The sequence below is a fragment of the Girardinichthys multiradiatus genome, chromosome 17 (genome assembly GCF_021462225.1).
Source record: "Girardinichthys multiradiatus isolate DD_20200921_A chromosome 17, DD_fGirMul_XY1, whole genome shotgun sequence".
NCBI lineage: Eukaryota > Metazoa > Chordata > Actinopteri > Cyprinodontiformes > Goodeidae > Girardinichthys > Girardinichthys multiradiatus.
This window is the reverse complement of record NC_061809.1, coordinates 1,895,656-1,915,557: the sequence shown is the minus strand read 5'-3', so window position 1 is coordinate 1,915,557 and position 19,902 is coordinate 1,895,656. Positions and strand designations below refer to the sequence as shown.

The window sequence follows — 19,902 nt, the reverse complement described above, 5'->3', positions numbered from 1 at the left end:
ACAACAACATTGACCAATTTCAGGAAGTTTTATTGTTGTATAATCCATCCATCTCAAATCAGTTCTTTAGTGGCCACTTTTTGTTTGTCTCTATTGAAACGAACCAAAAACGTACCAAATTGTGTTTTTTTCAGCACACTCCTAAACAGCATAGATTTTTTTTCTATTTCTTGATCTTCCAAACATAAAATAAGGTTTTATAATAAAGCAATGACTTGACCACCAGGGAATGTCCCTGACTGTTTCCTTTGCTTCTCCATTAACACCTTGTTTTTGTCAGAAAGCATCCACCCTGGAAACTTCCATCCTGCAAGACTAACTTGTGTTTTCCAGACAGCTGGCTGCCTCATGGAAATGCACAGAAACAGACTCTAATAGAAGGCATATGAGCTCAAATTCCACAACACTAATTACCAAGACACATTAGGTAGCTTTTACTACACACACACTTTAACCCAATGGCATGTGCTGCTGTTTTGGTGTGGATGTTAGCCCTGTGGGTTACTATGACAACTTGTAAATGTCTTTTACGGAGGTGTCAACAGGAACTACCGTATGAGTCATAAGCATTGGTTTTACTGTAACTCTGAATTCCTTTACGCTTAAGAAAATGTCATCTTTGTCTTTAAAAGTCTTCTATCTGAGAAATGTACCATTTCTGTATTATGAGCAGGTAAAACTATCAACTGAAGCCTGATATTTGCAAAACTTTCCAATTTTTTTCTTTTGAGTTTATAGTTTTAAGATTTTTCTTAAAAATGACTGAGCCAAAATTTGTAGAAACAAGTCCTCCTGTCAGGTGTATAAATTGAGTTATTTTAAAAGGAGTTTCATAACAAACATTACTTGTCTCTTAAAGCCCTCCTAATCCACAGCTGGTGTTTGATGTGGAAAGGCCGACTTTGGTGTCGCTGCCGACGGACACTTGAAATGGCTTCTGGGTCGAGGTTCCCCTGCTCTCGCCGTCTGCCTTAACCATCACGCCTCATGTCTCCCCCTTGATGTGGCAGGTTTGAGAGGCCATAGTAAAAATTAAAAGATCATAAAGGCAAGATAGATGCACCATGTGTTTTGGTTCATACAGCATGTTCTGTCGTCCAAGGGGCTTTACTCCTGTTCGTCTGCGACAAAAGCACTAAAGCATTGTCAATACGTTTACCAATGAAAATGTAGTTTTGGTTTAAATCAGCTTGGCTTGTGATTAAAAATATTGCACTTTGATATGAATATTTTATTTTATGAAAGAAGTTAAGCATGCATAACTATTGTTAAAACCAAGTCAACAAGAACATGGATTTTGTTCACAAAACAAACTTTTTCTAAATAAGCGTTTAATGTTTAAACCTGTTATTAAGATGTGCACATTGTTTCTGGTAATGAAAAACTAAATGTTTAAAAACACTGTCTAGAGTACATTCAGACATAAAACCTACTTGGCACATGATCACTTTATGGTGTCAAAACAAAATCTAAGGCCACCATTACACTACTCTGGATAGCTTTTAAATATTTTTTTCTCTAGACTAAACAACCCTGAACTGCATAATTTTACTCTGAAGAATGGTTCTTTAAACTACAATTTAAAATGTATTTAAAGTGTAATTCCTTATTTAATTTGTAAGAACACACAAAAAGAGCAGTTCAATGCTGATTTGATATTAAGACCGCCTTAGAGGTAGACAAGCTTAAACACCAAAATATATGGACTATGGTCTACAAAGATTAGATTCTTCAAAACAACAAGAAAGGAATACATCCATATTCAATAAATTACAATATATGTTCCGATTAGGTTTGTCTGTCAGATTAAAAGTAATTTTGAAAAACAATATTTTAAAGATATTTTTTGGCACTAGTGGCCTTTATTTTTTGACAGTAGGCAGACAGGAAAGAGGGGTAGAGAGAAAAGAGGGGGAGACATTTGGCAAATGTCACCAGGTCTGGGACTTGAACCTGGGACAGCCGCTTCAAGGACTGTAGCCTCTGTATATGGTCGTGCACTTAACCCCTACACCATCAGCACCATGCCCTGAAAAGCAATCTTAAAGCAGGCATTAATTATTTTTTTATCAAGCCCACATTTTTACATTAAAGATGTTTTTCTTGGTCTGATGTTATATTCTAATCTTAAATGTTTTTTTTTTTTTTATTAGCTGTAAGCAGAAATCATAATAAATAACAGAAATAAAGGGTTGACAATATCAGTCTATGCGTAATTAATTTACAGTACATAATGTGTATCACTTATTGAACTGAGTTATGAAATTAAATGAACCTTTCAATAATATTCTGATTTATCAAATATGACTGAATAATACTTGCTTTCCCCCCAAAATTGCAAAAATATTGACTCGTCTCCTTCTCATTAAGTCAATATAATACCTCTTATGATTAACTGCATGTTTTCTTACACCCTTTTCCCAAAGACCATGAAATGTTTTAAGCTTAAAAGGTTTTTAAATTTTTTTTGGCTCAGTTCAGATGACTTTGCAATGTTTGCAATGAAAACAGCTTGACAGGGTTAGAATGTTACACGGTATCATGATTCACCACCAACCCTGACCTGAGTGTCAGTATTTGCTTGACTCATACAGCAAACTATGTAAATACAGTCAAAAGGAGGGATCCTTGGTGAATAGGTTTCCCTGAAGTACTCTTTCCATCTTTCCACCACGTGCCATCGAAGTACTCCTTCACTCTATGATCGTCAGCCACATTTACTGAAATTTGTTTAAAAAAGAAAACCTAGACTGGTAAAATAACCTTCCGTATAATTAGGTTTTTCAGCATGTGACTTCTTAACATCTTTGCCACATTGGATGCCTTTTACAGATTTTTCTTCTCAGAACAAAAGGCTGAGGGGTGGTCACGCGGCTCAGATGAAAGCAGAACAGCCGCATCTGAGTGCCTGTGGAGGCCTCTGCTCGCCAAGTTTCTTGAAATAGCGGAAACTTGTTTTGTTGAACAGTCTCGTTAAATATATACATTTCTGTGAAATAAAGACTGTTCCCATAAAATCGACTCCCTCATGTCTGAGGGGAAGGATAAAGCTATAATGCACATCAGAGGCACAAAATATTTTCTTACAGCACTGATTTGTGGCTTGAAGCTTAAGCTTGGAAAACTGTTTAAATGCCAGTTCTAGTATAGAGATTAATCAATATTGAAAATATTTTTTTTTGTTTCAGTGGAGTTCTACTTGTGTTTCTAATAGGATCCCCTTCATGTCTTGGTCCTTTTCGGTCAGAAAGGACTTACTGTAAGTAGCCTTAAATGGAAGGAGCTGTCAAAGGAAGTACTATATTTAAATGAATGTTAAAGGAAGGGATATGACTGACAAGCACAACAATGTGTCTGACTTAATATAGATATATGTTCTGGCAACTCCACAGATGATGGTAAACACTCATAATGCTGAAATTCCTGCAAATATTCCAAGCATTTTTACCCTGTCAAGTATTGAATTATTAGTGAAATTGATCTTTTTGCGGTCAGTAAAAACAATAACATGGGGTATGTCTCTGTCCGATGGTTCTGTTTCATCAGTCACAGAGGATGTGGCTTTCTCACCTCAATATGTCTGCCGTCATTGCCATGCTGATGGGAATAACTGGAAGGAAGGTGTCCAGACAGAGTGGGCGGCTCCTGTCCCGTCCACCCAAAACACTCTCACCATGAGACAGAGATCCCCTCTGCTAGCTCTTCTCAGATATGTGTTGAACCTCAGGCTTGGTATCATGCTTTATGTGACACACATGTTACTCCTGTAAAGGTTGGAAACTTAGTCAAAATAAATCGTGGGGGGGTCCAAATATTTTTATCATGCAAGCTCTGTCAGACGTTTACATGCAGACATCAAGGGAATAAATATTACATTCATTTTGTTTTGTTTTTTTGAGCATTGCATTAATTTACAATAAGAAATATTTGTTTTTTGTGAGCCCAAGTTTTAATTTATTGTGTATCTTTTTCCACACCACAGAGAAAATTTTTCCATACAGGCTCAAAAATATACATAAAGTAAACACCCCTATAATAATGTTTAAATGTCCCTTGTCAAGTTGTACATCAACTGTACACTTTTTGTAGCAATCAACTAGCTTTTTCATGACCTGCATGTCACATGCTCTTTGCAGGGATGGAAAAATACAATTCAGGCTTATTAAAAGCAGTAAGAAAAAGGCCATACGTTTTTGTCAATTTAGGAAGCTACGACGCTGTTGACAACTTTAGCTTCATAAACGGATAACAGTCAGATGCTGTATTGTTACGATGCCTATAGACCATTCTTATTTTGTCCACATTCAACTTATTTTTTCTGTTGGGTGCCAAAATGCCACCACAATATTGAGTGAAGGAGGCTTCTTCAACATCTGTGAGTTTTGTTGTTTAGTTCTATCAACACAACAGGGCTACTCAAGAATCTTACTCCAAAATAAGAGACTCAAAGATACAGGGTCTCAAGTCAAAGCGCACACACCTTTATCTGATGCCTAAAATAACAGATTATCTTTTCTTCACCATACAAAGTCACGTGTTAAAGGCATATAGGTAGACTTTACTTTGAGAACCATTGTGGATATTGTTGCACCACTGCTGGCTTTCTAAAGTCCAGTGGCATAACAATTTGTTCTTTAAATGAACATGATCAGCTCCTTCCATATATTACATCTCACCAGAATGCATATTCTCAAGGATTTGAAGAATACTTCTTGATGCAGACTTCAATCCTTTCTGGATTATTGCATTTGAAAAGTGACAATGGAGAAATTTGGAGTCACTATTTGTTGACAGCTTGTCATCCAGGCCTGTGTGGTCACAACATGTCAGTATAATTGACTCTCACACCCTCAAGCACCTCAATCAGTTAAAGGCCTTAAACAACTTGGCAGCAGCATTACAATGTGTGGCCCAGTGTACTGATAGGGAGGGTGTGCATGAAATGATAGCATACTTCCTTCCTTGTCGGAAGGTCTGTTCTTATATTTCTTCTCTAAGCCTGGCCTGGCACCATTGGCCTGAGAATGTTTTGCTGCTCAGCCGGGATCTTCTGGAGATCTATTCTTAGTTTTATTATACTCCTGTCACATTACTGATTATTTGTGGAGTAGGAGGAATTGATGCCATAGAAAACTCTATCATTGCCTTCCTAAGTATTTAACACTGTAGCTTACACAAATATGGTCAACACAAAAGGGGCATTGAAATTTTATTTCCCAGATGGTCAGTTAATATGAAAACCAAAAAAAGGTGGCAAAAATGACAAACCCATTTCTGACATATTCTCCCCATTTGGAACGGGAACACATCAAAAGCAACCTGACTTGATGCTCCGAGATATATCCTTCATTTTCTCATATTTAGATTAATATATTATGTTTTTCAAAACAGCATAATTTAGAGAGTTTAGAAGAAGCACAGCAAACCTTTGTAATTGTCTTCAGGACAGCAGTGAGGAAAGTATAACATTTACATCCTGAATGCCATAGTAACAAACAAACAAATTTCAATAGTTGTTTAAGTACATGCATATCTTTACAAGTAGACTTGACCTAAAAGCCTGTGGTGTAGCTGAGTATTGAAGCATAAGACTTGATTTCAAACAGGGGTGGGAAGAATGACAAATTTTCCCATTAGAGGATTTGACATTTTACAGCTTTATTAGATCAACATGGAACGTGTAACCACATGGAGGAGTGCAGTAATCTGTTGATGTTTTATCAACTTTAAGTATGAACTATGAGGAATAGCATGTTTGTGGTCTGTCTGGCCTCTCCAAACCCTTTCCATTGACATGTGGTCTTTTACCCAGCTTCCCAGAACCTTACCCTATAGTGTAACAAACCATCTTTCTCCAAACTCCTCCCAGTGCCTGTCAGCATTAGGTTTAGTGGGATGGTCAGAAAGCCAAGCCCTTTCTGGACAATCCAAATTCCAAGCAAGGAAACTAAGTTTCCGCTTTTGATTGTGTCTTTAAATGGTGTTTACCACATGTCTGTCTTCCTAGATATTTGAAGAACTTAAGCTAAGTTATAAATCTCCTTAAATTATTTGGCTGACAACTAACTATTACATGATACCTCCCTTTCCAGGATTTGCATTCAGAATTTATTTGGTTTCTTTGATGGTACATTGGACATGTCTTCATGAGTTTTTGGTTGGTTAGCCATAGTCCATATTTGAAAAAAAATATGTACATTGAAAATTACTATTATGTGGCTTGAACAAAGATGTTGAAAGTCTGGGTTGGTTACCAAGTTTGATGTGGCCACAATTCCACCATAACTGCTTTTATACCACATATGTACCACAATGTATTCTTGTACATGGCTTTTTACCCTTCACTTTTCAGCCACATATAGATATTATCCAGACAAAAGGCAATTCCATCTTTTCTGTCCTTTCAATTAAATTTTGCTTGGTAGGGATGTTGGTGATTATCAATCATCAATATCCCAACTAATGATGCTTAGTTTGTAGTGTTATGTGAACACATTGTTACAAACATTTTATTTAATACATGAGGTACGGAAATCTGTGGAAGAATCTTTAATTATACTTTATTAGTTTAATATCCGAGGAATGTGGTTTGATTCCTTTGTGTGTGTGATTTTCTTGTGTAATTACATCTGGCGTAAATTTCATAGATATATATGTGTACTAAGGGCAATATTGACATGTTTAATATCTGTTATGCTCACTGTGAGTGTGGAAAGGTGTTCATATTGACATGTACTACAGTGTAAAGTGAGTGTTCCAGTAAGTGTTTACACTATTGCTCCTGTAACTTAATTTACCCCAAAGCAAATCCCCTGGGCCTCCTCCCAGTGGGACGTGTCCCAAGGCACCTCTAGAGGGCACCTGGAACATATACCCGACTTACCTCAGCTGAGATGTGAAGGAGCAGCGGCTCTACTCCGAGCTCTTCAGGGATGGCTGAGCTCCTCACCCTGTCTCTAACGGAGTGCCTGATCACCTTGCGGAGGAAGCTAATTTCAGCCAGTTGTATCTGGGATCTCGTTCTTTCTGTCATGAATGGTAAATGGAGAGCTTCACCTTTCAGCTTAGCTCTCCCTTCGCCACAACGGACGGGCGCAGTGTCCACAATACTGCGATGACTGCAACAATCCATCTGTCGATCCCCCACTTTATTCTCCCCTCACTCATGAACAACATCCCAAAATACAGGAACTCCTCTCCAACCCAGAGAGGGCCTTGGATTTGGAGTAGCTGATCCTTATTCCCGCCGCTTCACACTTGGCTGCGAACTGCCCTGACTCCGTACTCCTGGAGTGCCCCCCGCAGGGCACCATGAGGAATTTGGTTCAATCCCTTCTCCGGGTCCACAAAGCAAATGTGGACTGGTTGGGCAAACTCCCATAAACCCTCGAGCACCCTGTAGTGGGTGTAGAGCTGGTCACATGTTCCATGACTGGGATGAAAACCACACTGCTCCTCCTAAAACCAAAGTTTGACGGTTGACTGTACTCTTCTCTCCAACAACTTGGTATATGTGCTCCCACGGAGGATGAGGAGTGTGATGCCCCTGTAGTTGGAACACAACCTTCGGTCCCCCTTCTTGTAAGGGGGTCCACCACCCAGATCTGCCAGTCCAGAGCCACTGTCAACAATCACCTGTTAAAGAGGCCTGTCATCCACAACAGCCCGACAACATCCAGAGACCTGAGGTACTCAAGGCGGATCTTTTCCACCCCTGAAACTTTGCGCCCATTAAGCTTTTACCACCTCGGTGACTTCGGCCTGGGTAGCGAAACCAAACTAACTCCTAGTCCTCATTCTCTGCTTTGGGAAGGCGTGAAAGCAGGATTGAGGGGATCCTCGATGTACTTCTCCCAGTGCCCGATAATGTCCCACGTCGAGGTTAGCAGCTGTCCACCCCCACTGTAGACAGTGTTGGCATCTATCCTTTCGGATGTCAGTCCGAAAGGATAGATGAGAACCATTGTCTTCGAGGAAGAAATGCGGTTAGAAATAAATCCTGAATGATCATAATCAGCAATCTCTTTAACGTTTGGCCAAATCAAACCATAAAAAATTTTTTGATTTATTGAACAATTTATATGCACAATGCAAATGAAACTCAATGGATTGGGACTGAAGAAAACCACTGATCAGTAAGGCTTACTGAAAAAAAAGGCTACAGTCTGCTAGGGAACATAAAGATTGAACTCTGGAGGACTGGAAGAGGATCGTGTGGTCTAATGAGTCCAGATCTACCCTGTTCCAGAGTAATGGGCGCATCAGGTAAGAAGAGAGGCAGGTGAAGTGATGCACCCATCATGCCTCGTGCCTACTGTACAAGCCTGTGAGGGAAGTGGCATGATCTGAAGTTGCTGCAGTTTGTTGGGGTTCAGCAAAATTATGTGCCCGAAGAATGAGGTCAGCTGACTACCTGAATATACTGAATGACCAGGTTATTCCATCAACACTGGATGGAACTAAATCTTGTGACACTGCAGAAGCTTATCAAAACATTGACACAGTGAATGCGTGCTGTGATCAAAGCTAAAGGCGGTCCACCGAAATATTAGAGTGTGTGACCTTTCTTTTTGGTGGTGACTTTTTTTTGGTCGGGCAGTGTATTTATATTTTTAAAATATATCTAATAGGCTGCTACATCAATAAAACCTCAAGTAATTAGCTATTATTTTAGGATGAGCTAAAATGAGTTTTATGTTATTTTTTACATGCTAAAAATTTGCACTTTATATCAACATAATGTCAAAAAGTCCTCCACTGTTGCAATATCCACAGTTAGCTGGTAGCATTACCGGATAATTAAATTATAATTTTTTGTCTAATTACTAAAAAACATAATGGAAAGGTAGCTCAAGGTTGCATTCCTGTTCCTGAAAAAAGAATTTGTTTCACATGTTTTGTTTTTTTACACTAACTGAGCAGGCAAAATAATAAGCCTAAATTTGTCACTGTTGTACATCCAGCTGGCCTCCAGTGTCCCCATGTGGACAAATGTGAAATGTGGAATTTAAGTACATTAACAAGTGGTGTCAAAATATTCCCAGGAAAACCTTTTGCAATTTTATTAATAATTTTGTCATGATGTTCCTGTTCCTGTTCCTGTTCCAGATTACAACCCCTTCATTTCCTGTGGTAGTCAAGATGGGACATGCTCATGCTGGCATGGGAAAGGTGAGTTTCTTTGAAATATTAAAGAACATTCACATGTCAAGTCAAGTTTATTTATATAGCGCTTTTCAGCAACAAGGCACTCAAAGCGCTGATGGATGGATTTGCAACCTGTTGTGTAAAACATAAATAAAACAGAATACAATGATTTACAATCCTGTTCAACATATATGCAATTGGATACACTACGAAGAGAAGATATTTAATGTTCAAACTGATAAACATCATTGTTTTTTTGTAAATAGTCACTCATTTTGAATTTGATGCTTGCAACACGTTCCAAAAAAGCTGGGACTGGGGCAACAAAAGATCAGAAAGTTGAGGAATGCTCAAATAACCCCTGTTGGAAAAATTCCACTGGTGAACATGTTAATTTGAAACAAATGAGTGTCATGATTGGGTATAAAAGGAACATCCCTGAAAGGCTCAGTGGTTCACAAGCAAATATGGGGCGAGGTTTACCACTTTGTGAACAACTGCATGAGCAAATAGTCCAGCAGTTTAGGAACAATGTTTTCCAACATTCAATTGCAACGAATTTAGGAATTTTCTCATCTGCAGTCCATAATATCATAGAATCTGGAGAAATCTATGCATGTAAGCCGAAAACCAACATTGAATGCCTGTCACCTTTGATCCCTCAAGAGACACTGTGTTAAAAACCAACATCATTCTAGATATGACCACATGGACTCAGGAACACTTCAGAAAACCAGTGTCAGTTAACACAGTTCATCGCTACATCTACAAGTGCAAGTTTAAACTTAAACCATGGGAAGCGAAAGCCATATACAAACAACACCCAAGGACACTGCCAGATTCTCTGGGCCTGAGCTCATCTGAAATGGATAAATGCAAAGTGGAAAAGTGTGCTGTGGTCCGGAGTCCACATTTCAAATAGTTTCTGGAAATCATAGGTGTCATGTAATCCGCCTCAAAGAGGAAAAGGGCTTTCTGGATTTTTAACACCTTAAAGTTTAAAAGCCAGGATCTGTACAAGTGTGGGGGCGTTTTAGTTCCATGGCACGGGTAACTTGCACAGCTGTGAAGGCAACATTAATGCTGAAAGGTTCTTACAGGTTTTGGAGCAACATATGCTTCCATCCTACATCTTTTTCAGGGACGTCCTTGGTTATTTTAGCGAAAACAATGCCAAGCTACATTTTGCACGTTTTACAACAGCGTGGCTTCATAGTAAGAGTGCGGGTACTAGACTGGCCTGCCTGCAGTATAGACCTGTTTCCCATTGAAAATGTGTGTTGCATTATGAAGCACAAAATAAGACGCCAAATAACCTGGACTGTTGAGCAACTGAAGTTGCACATCAAGAACAAATGGGAAAGAGTTCCACCTACAAAGCTCCAACACTTAGTGTCCTCAGTTCCCAAATGCTTACTGAGTGTTGTTACAAGGAAAAGTGATGTAACACAGTGGTAAAGATGCCCCTGTACCAACTTTTCTGAAACGTGTTGCAAGCATCAGATTCAAAATGAGTAAATATCTGCAAAATACAATAAAGTTTATCAGTTTGAACATTACATATCTGGTCTTTGTAGTGTATTTAATTGCATGTAGATTGAACAAGATTTGCAAATCACTGAATTTTGCTTTTACTTACGTTTTACACAACGTCCCAGCTTCACTGGAACTGGGGTTGTAGCAGGACTTTTATCTTTGTTGTAATTAGGTATTTAATGATAACTATTACATCATATTGAAGCTGTTGTGTTTACCTTAATGCTTGGAATCTTTCTCCCTTGCAATTATCACCAGTTACGTCAGAAAACCTGTTGCTGAGTTTCTACAGAACGTGTGCATTTGGTTTGTTTTGATTAATCAAACATACGTTTTACAGAAGCTTTGATGAATCTTAGGTTCCTACAGGAAACTGAAACAGAAATCAAATGTACATGGTACAGACCGATTCCGCCTCTCAGTGGACTTTAAACAACCACTTGTTCTCTTTCACAGTTTGACTGACTACAAAGTTCAAAGATAACTGCCGTGACAAAATCCCTGTCATGTCAACATTGAATTTAGAGTTAATCTTTGTTAATTATTCAAGTAAAGTAATGGAGTTATGCAATATCTGTGACAAAATAGGTTATCAGAAAGCTCCTCTTTTCATTATTTATTTCATTTTAACAGGGAGATTCAACTTTTAATTATTTTGCCTTCATCATTCTAGGTTAGAACCTAGATACAATTGAATATTCCAGAGAGCTGAAGGGCATCTAAAAAGCCATCGTTGTGCGTGACTTTGTTTTATCAATTAGATTCTAAAGAGCTCATTGTTAGTGGAGCTAGAAATAATGTTAGGATCTGCCATTTTGGACTTTGGTGTGGTTTTGCGTTTGTTTACTCTTCAGTTACGTGTTTCTAGTTCTTTGGATTTAGTAGTCATGTTTGTTTATTTCTTTCTGTTTCCTGATAGTTTTGTTCTCTCTCCTGCTTTCTAGTTTTAGTAAGTTCTTTCTCCCCTCGCCGATAGTTCCTTTGGTGGTTGCTTTCTCATTTATTAGAATGGTTTTCACCTTATTATAATTATTATTACAGTTCCCTTTTCTTCTTTGGGGTTTCTAGTTTAGTTTCCTGCTTAGTGTTTCTATGCTTGTTTATTGCTGGTTATTTGTTCTTGCTGCACTCTTCTAGTTTATTAGCTTCTTTTCCCTGTTCCTCCTCTTGTCATTAATTCCCCTTCAGTTATTATTTACTCAGTGTTCCTTTCCCTTTATGTTTGTAGTTCTTCTCAGCCTTATCCCTAGTTTAGTTCCCTGTGTTGGTTTCTATTGTTTTAGTTCCTTCTATAGGTTAGCTTGTAGTTATTGTTTGCCACTATACTTTGTTCCACTTATTGTTTACATTTATTCTAGTCTCCGTTTTTCTCTGCTCCCTTCCCAGTTAGTTTCAGTCAGTGTTTGTTTGGGTTTGTTTAATTTTTAGTTAGGGTTTCCTTTATGGTTTCTTTTGTTCATTCTTATTTGCCAGGTTCTTATATCTTAGGTTGTTATAGTTTTCTTAGATCTGTTTCTCTGAGTTTGTTAATCAGTTCCTTCTCCCATGATTTAGTTTTGCATTAGTTTCACCTGTCCTTCATCCTCCCTGCTTGCCATGTCACACCTGTCCCTAGTTCCATTGATTACTTGTCTATTGTTCCACACTCATTTCCCTCTATATATTAGTCTGTATTATATTATCTGTTTTCTTTGTTCCCCGCTGGTTTGTTTCATCAACTTCTTCATTTGTTTCTCGTACTCTGTCTGACCTGGATTCCTGTAAATCTTTCTGTTACACCCTGCCTGCCTGCCTGCCTTCTGTTTAACCGTAGTTACTTAATAAATCATCGTTCGGCTCGCCATGCCATCTCCTTGCCTGCCTCTGCATTTTGGTCCACAAAAACCCCCGTATATGACAAATAAATTAGTTTGTATGGCCATTTAATTTGCTACTCCGCGTCTTAAATTAATCTGTTCAAATTAGACCAAATGGCTTCTTCACTGCTTCAGTTGTTGGTTTTACCAAATATATTCCTGTTATGACCCTTCAAACTGACGACACTGTTTACTAGAACCACTTTAAAGTTGCCCACCCTGCTGTTGAAACCTTTTACAGTTTGGGAACATTCTTACTCATGCTCAGTTCGCCACCTGTTTGTTATCCTAGTGTTGCTTGTATAGCATCATCTCGAACAGGACTTCTTTGTTCCACCCAGAAAATGTGGATGACTTTATCTGTGTTTTTTGGGCTTTGTTTGTCAATGAACGACTGAAAACCTCCAAAATCATCTACAGTACACACCAAAAGTTTGGACACACCTTCTCATTCAAAGAGTTTTCTTTATTTTTTATGTCTATGAATATTGTAGCTTCACACTGAAGGCATCAAAACTATGAATTAACACATGTGGAATTATATACTGAACAAAAAAGTGTGAAACAACTGAAAATATGTCTTATATTCTAGGTTCTTCAAAGTAGCCACCTTTTACTTTGATTACTGCTCCTCACACTCTTGGCATTCTGTTGATGAGCTTCAAGAGGTAGTCATCTGAAATGGTTTTCACTTCACAGGTGTGCCCTGTCAGGTTTAATAAGTGGGATTTCAAGCCTTATAAATGGGGTTGGGACCATCAGTTGTGTTGTGCAGGAGGTGGATGCAGTACACAGCTGATAGTCCTACTGAATAGACTGTTAGAATTTGTATTATGGCAAGAAAAAAGCAGCTAAGTAGAGAAAAACGAGTGGCCATCATTACTTTAAGAAATGAAGGTCAGTCAGTCCGAACAATTGGGAAAACTTTGAAAGTGTCCCCAAGTGCAGTCGCAAAAACCATCAAGCGCTACAAAGAAACTGGCTCATATGAGGACTGCCCAGGAAAGAAAGACCAAGAGTCACCTCTGCTGCGGACAATAAGTTCATCCGAGTCACCAGCTTCAGAAATCGCAGGTTAACAGCAGCTCAGATTAGAGAACAGGTCAATGTCACACAGAGTTCTAACAGCAGACACATCTCTAGAACAACTGTTAAGAGGAGACTGTGTGAATCAGGCCTTCATGGTAAAATAGCTGCTAGGAAACCACTGCTGAGGACAGGCAACAAGCAGAAGAGACTTGTTTGGGCTAAAGAACACAATGAATGGACATTAGACCAGTGGAAATCTGTGCTTTGGTCTGATGAGTCCAAGTTTGAGATCTTTGGTTCCAACCACCGTGTCTTTGTGTGGTGCAGAAGAGGTGAACGGATGGACTCTACATGCCTGGTTCCCACCGTGAAGCATGGAGGAGGAGGCGTGATGCTGTGGGGGTGCTTTGATGGTGACACTGTTGGGGATTTATTCAAAATTGAAGACATACTGAACCAGCATAGCTACCACAACATCTTGCAGAGGCATGCTATTCCATCCGGTTTGCATTTAGTTGGACCATCATTTATTTTTCAACAGGACAATGACCCCAAACACACCTCCAGGCTGTGTAAGGGCTATTTGACCAAGAAGGAGAGTGATGGGGTGCTGCGCCAGATGACCTGGCCTCCACAGTCACCGGACTTGAACCCAATTGAGATGGTTTGGGGTGAACTGGACCGGAGAGTGAAGGCAAAAGGGCCAACAAGTGCTAAGCATCTCTGGGAACTCCTTCAAGACTGTTGGAAAACCATTTCTGGTGACTACCTCTTGAAGCTCATCAACAGAATGCCAAGAGTGTGCGGAGCAGTAATCAAAGCAAAAGGTAGCTACTTTTTAGAAAATGTATTATGAATAAGAAACAGAAGAAAAAAAGCAAGGAATTTTAGAAAAACAGACCAACACATTTAGCGCGTGATCTTCGGATGACCCCGATGAAGGGCACTAGCCAAAACATGTTGCTCTGTTAAGAAAATTGGTCTCTCAGCAGTTTAAATGTTCTTGGAGTCCTCACATTACTAATAATTTTTTTCCAACAATGTTTTTGTAATGAATGACAGCCAAAGCATGTACCTCAGTAGCTAGGCTTGAGTAGGCTGTTTATTTTACAGACGGGCTGATTGCTGTTGTAGCCTGATGCCAACATTTGTTTTAAGTGCTTGCAATGCTGTGGAAAAGTATTTAATCCTTTACAGATTTTGCCTTTTGTGCTTTTTTGTCACCCTTAAATGTTGCAGATCACTAAACTTAAATAACATACAGTATAATAACATAAAATGCTGATTAATTATAAATGATCCCTCTCACCATCACATATGCCCACATCGTTCAATATCACTGGTCAAACCAAGGCCTGGCCAATAGAATCGGTCTGATAACATGAAGTAGGCTAAAAGGTCTGAAAAATACCTCTGCCCTAGTTTAAAGAAATTAAACCTACTGACATCTATTATTCTCAAAAGGACAACAAAGCAAGAGCAAGAAGGTTATCCAAAGTGCTTCATAGGAAATCAAAGCAAAGGCGTTAAATGAAAAAACACTGAAAAGGAGAGGCCAATAGAAGTCTCAGTAAACACATAAAAAAACATGTTACTATATAAATTCATGCATAGAGTTCATACGTTAGGTTTTTGGCACAAAAACTCTGTAAAAAATGTTTCCAGTACTGATTTAAATGAGCCAACAGTTTATTCACATCTCAGGTTTTCAGGGAGATTGTTCCAAAGCTGAGGAGCAAATACACTAAATGGGGCTTCGTCTTGTTTATTTCGGGTCCTGGGAGCACTGAGTAAGCAGGTCTGTGGTTACCTGAGGGGTCTGCATGGTTCATACTTGACAAGAAACTCAGAAATGCATTTTAGCTCATTTAGCCCATTTAGTGTTTTAGAGAAAAATAAGCTGTGAGAAATGTATGCTAAGAGGGAGAACCGGTGTGTGATATGATCCATTCTCCTGGTGGTGATCAGGATGTAAGTTCTTCTCAATGCTTTGGGACTACAGAAAACTACAGTTACATTGACAACTCATCCAGGAGCTCACAAAAAACCTGAACATCAGACGCAGTGCAGACCTCACCTGTCTCAGTTAAGGTTGTTGATTCAACGCTAAGAAAGGGACTGGGGCAAAAACACCATCCAATAGGAGAGTTCCAAGACCACTGTTGGCCATTTGTAAAAAAGATATCTTGATGATACTATAGACAAAAGTGGAACTTTTTGGAAGGTGTTTGTCCCGTTAAATAATTTCAGAAAAAAAAACTCCATTATATTCACAAGCAAACCTGGTGGTGGTAGTGGGATGGATGAGATGGTGACTTTGCTGTTTCAAGACCTGGATGACTTGCCGTAATTGTTGGAACTATGTATTCTGCCAGAAAGGGAGAAGATGCGGCCATCAGTACAAGTATGACGTGGCATGAATTTAAGCAGGTCGCTCAATGCTTTGAAACGCTCCAATATAGCTTAACTAAAACAGTTCTGCAAAGAAGAGTGGGCCAAAGTCCTTTCACACACTTGGTGGTGTTTTTTGTTCACAAAGGGGGTTATAGGACAGTTACTTTTCAACATAGGGCCAGGTTAGTTTTGGTAGCTTTTTTCTCTTCATTACTAAAATCATAATTTAAAAGTTGCTTTTTGTATTTATTCAGGTTATCCAATATTAACATTTGTTTGATGATCTAAAACATTCAAGTATTGCTTTGTCTGCAAAAACAGACAAAATCTGTAGGGGGCCAAACACTTTTTTTTGTAGCACTGTATCTACCAAAAATAATTATCAATAGCCTTCTTGGAAACCATGACTTTTCAAAACTGAGGTATACCTTGAAACCTTGATGGGGCCAATGCCCGCCAAATATTTGTTTGTCATGATCATTCTCTATACAATTGAAAAACAGTTTTCAATAAATACTTTAGTTGTCAGGGTGTGATATTTTTGAACTTTTTTTGTGGTCGTCTGGAATCCGACCTTGAGGGGGGGGTTATGTCAGGGTGTGACATTTTTGGACTTTGTTTGTGGCTTTGTGTTTGTTTACCTGTTGCTTAGATGTTTTCTATTTTGGTTTTTGTATCATGTTTTCTTTTTCTCCCTCTACCGCCTCCTAGTGTTTTCCTTCTTAAGTTCCTTTATGGTTGTTTTCTTATTACTTTGTATAGTTGTTTATTGTTATTATTATTCTTATTGTATTTATTATAGTTCTTGGTCTTCCCTGGATTCTCTAGTTTTATTTCTCTTTAGTATCTTTGTGTTTAATTGTGTTTTATTATTTGTTCCTTTGCACTCTTCTTGTTTACTAGTTTATTTTCTGTTTCCTTTCCAATCAGTTCAGTCAGTGTGTGCTTGGGTTTGTTTACTTTGGTATTCAGGTTTTCTTTATGGGCTCTTTGTTTGTTCTTAGATTGCTGTTGGTGTTCCTATGTTTCCCTCTTGTTTCTCTGTTTATTTTAGTGCGTGGTTATTCTAGTTTTCTTATGCTTCATTTGATTATTTGTCTTTGTTTATACTTTTGCTCGGTCTGTGTTTTCTGTTTAATGTTTATTAGTCATTTTACCCATGCTCAGTCTTTGAATTTGTTTCACCTGTTCCTTCTGCCTCCCTGCCTCCTTGTCACACCTGTTTCCTGTTCCACTGATTACCTGCCCTTTGTTATCCTTCAGTATATTAGTTGGTTTTGTCATTATGTGTTGCTGGTTCCTTGTGTTCATCACAACCCTGTTCCCTATCATGTCTATGCTTTGTTTTTGCTTTGCTTGGAAACCATGCTACGTTTTTGCTCTCACCTTGCAATCTCTAAATAAACGAGGATAAATTCAGATGCGCCTCCCAAGCTCTTGTCTACACTTTGGTCCGACCCAAAACCCCATCATGACATTAGTATGTATTGTTTCAAGAAAAAGAAGCGACAGAGACACATTTCTGTCACCTGGATTCTCAGGCCCTGTAGCTGTAAGAAATAGAGAACACAGTGGGCACTAACCTCAAATAAGATGTAAAATCAAAGTCTTGGCCATGTTTGCTTTTTAATGATAAACTCAATTATTATTACATGCGACCACTTAATGTTTTTGTATATATGTAGTTTCCATTTACTTGAGATTAGGCATTTTCAAATACATCATTTGATAAAAACAAATGGTTTAAAGGACATTTACCAGTATGTTGTGAAAAATAAATTTTATGTTGCAGACTTGTTCTGTGTGGATTAGCTGCCACTGCGTCATTTCCCTCCAGTCTGTGTTTACAGTCTATAGCCTAATAACTTGATGGTGACGTAGTTCAAAGGCGCCCCTGGCCATGTTTCCATTCAGGGACTCTTTATTATCCGGTCTGTGTACAAGTCTGAGATTCCTGTGGGATTCGGAGAGGCCACTACCAGCTTTGGCAGGAGCGCCTTGCTTTGTAATTAGCCAGTCACTAACAAGTGGCGTCTCTCCTGCAGATTAAAGTGGAAAACCAACAGGACTTCCAGGACATCACCAGCGTGGTGGCCCTGGCTGGAACCTATGCCACTACCGAGCCCTATGTCCAGTCAAAATATGACATCCGCATCCAGAAGATTGGCAACAACTACAAGGCTTACATGTAGGAGGTTTTCACACTACCGGCACCATATGTTTGGTTTGCTTCAAAGTCAGATAGAGATTAGAGACAACAAAGGCATGTAAGCCTCAATAAAAATACAACTCTACAAGAAACTGACAGTTTGTGATGTAACTTGGCCCTCCCACGAAACTATTTTTTGCAATTCATCCGCAAACACTCTTCTTCCAAGTTTTTTAAGAGCAAAACATGAACGAAAAGCAAGATGTAGCAGAAAGTGCCTTTCAAAAATATTAATTCTCCTTTTTCACGTTTTCATCTTACTACCTTTAATGTGTTTCATTATGACTTTATGTTATGGCCCAACATATAGTGAAGCTTAATTGTGATGTTGAATGAAAATAATAAATGCTTTAAAGGGATTGCCATGCGTTTGTATTTCTCTCCCTTTCCTCTGATACTCCTAAATAAAATTCAGTTCAACTAGCTGCCTTCAGAATTCTCCTAATTACTAAACAGAGTCCACTTATACGTAATTTAATTGGGAACATCTGGATGTTCTGTGAAGGCCTCAGAGTTTTGGTAGAGAACATTAGTGAACAAACAGCGTCATGAAGACCAAAGACCACAGAGAGATCAGGACGTTTATAACAGTGAGATTACAACAAAGTATCCTAAACTTTTCACATGACAAAGTCCAATTCTTAATGTGGAAATAAAGAGCTTTAACTGACAGACTGGGTAGGGAGAGCATTAATCAGAGACCTACCATAGAGGCTCATGGTAACTATGGGGGAGCTGTAGGTCCCTAGCTCAGGTGGAAGAATCTATTGACAAGGCAGCTTTCAGGTGTGCATTCCACAAATCTGGCCTTTACTGATAACTAGCAAGAAAAAAGCCATAAGAACGACTGTTTGTGGTTAGCCATTACTGGTAACACCAAACATATTGAAGAACTTACTCTGGTCAGGTTAGACCAACATTTAATCATTTGCTCAACATGCAAATCTCTGTGTTGGGAAAAACTCACATTGTACATCACCCTGAACACACCATCCCAATGGCATATCATGGTGGTGGCAGCATTATCCTGAGGGGGTGTGTTTCTTCAACAGGGAAGCTAATCAGAGTTAATGTGAAGTTAGATGATGGAGCGAAATACAGGACAATCCTGGAAGAAACCATTTTAAAGGGGACAAGAAACATTAGACTGGGTGGAGGTTCACCTTCTTGTGGACAATGTCCCTAAACATTAAGCCAGAGCTACAAGGAAGATCTTTAGATCAAAGCATCTTCATGTAATGGTGCGATTTTGCAATAGTTTTGCAAACTATTTTGCAAAACTATTGCAAAATAGTTTGCAAAACTAGTAAGGATATTACCCAGAAGGTACCCCGTAATTTTCAGTGGTTTTCCTCCATTATGCATTACTGTGTGTTGAGTCTTTACATAAAAATTCCAGGACATTGCATTAAAGTTTGTGGTAAAATGTGAAAAAAGCATGAACACAACAACTAAGACCCTGAAATTTGCTTAAGGTGTCTTTAAATGTAACATTTAGCATCTAGTTTTAGGCTGTGACTTTGCAGGTGTTCTTGGTATTGTTGTCAGAACAAACAAGTAGCTAACTTCATTTTCCAGTAATATTTAACCCACACCCATTTAGAAGCAACATAATTAGCCGAGCGTGAAGCAGCAAAAAGCTTAAGTTAACAACTTTCTAATTGTCAAGTTAGCCTATCGCAAAAATTGCCCAATAAACAAATGGAGGAAAACTTTCTGATCCCCCATTTC

General features: G+C 38.7%; 1 protein-coding gene across 2 annotated transcripts in view; it reads left to right on the top strand.

Annotated features, from left to right (window-relative positions):
* Window positions 1-19,902, top strand: part of syn3 (synapsin III) — a 164,901-nt gene that overhangs the window by 122,767 nt on the left and 22,232 nt on the right. For both annotated transcript variants that reach the window (XM_047389546.1, XM_047389547.1), the window contains exons 7-8: window positions 9,109-9,171; window positions 18,008-18,150. In XM_047389546.1, the coding sequence (XP_047245502.1) occupies window positions 9,109-9,171; window positions 18,008-18,150 (206 nt within the window). The remainder of the gene's footprint in view (window positions 1-9,108; window positions 9,172-18,007; window positions 18,151-19,902) is intronic.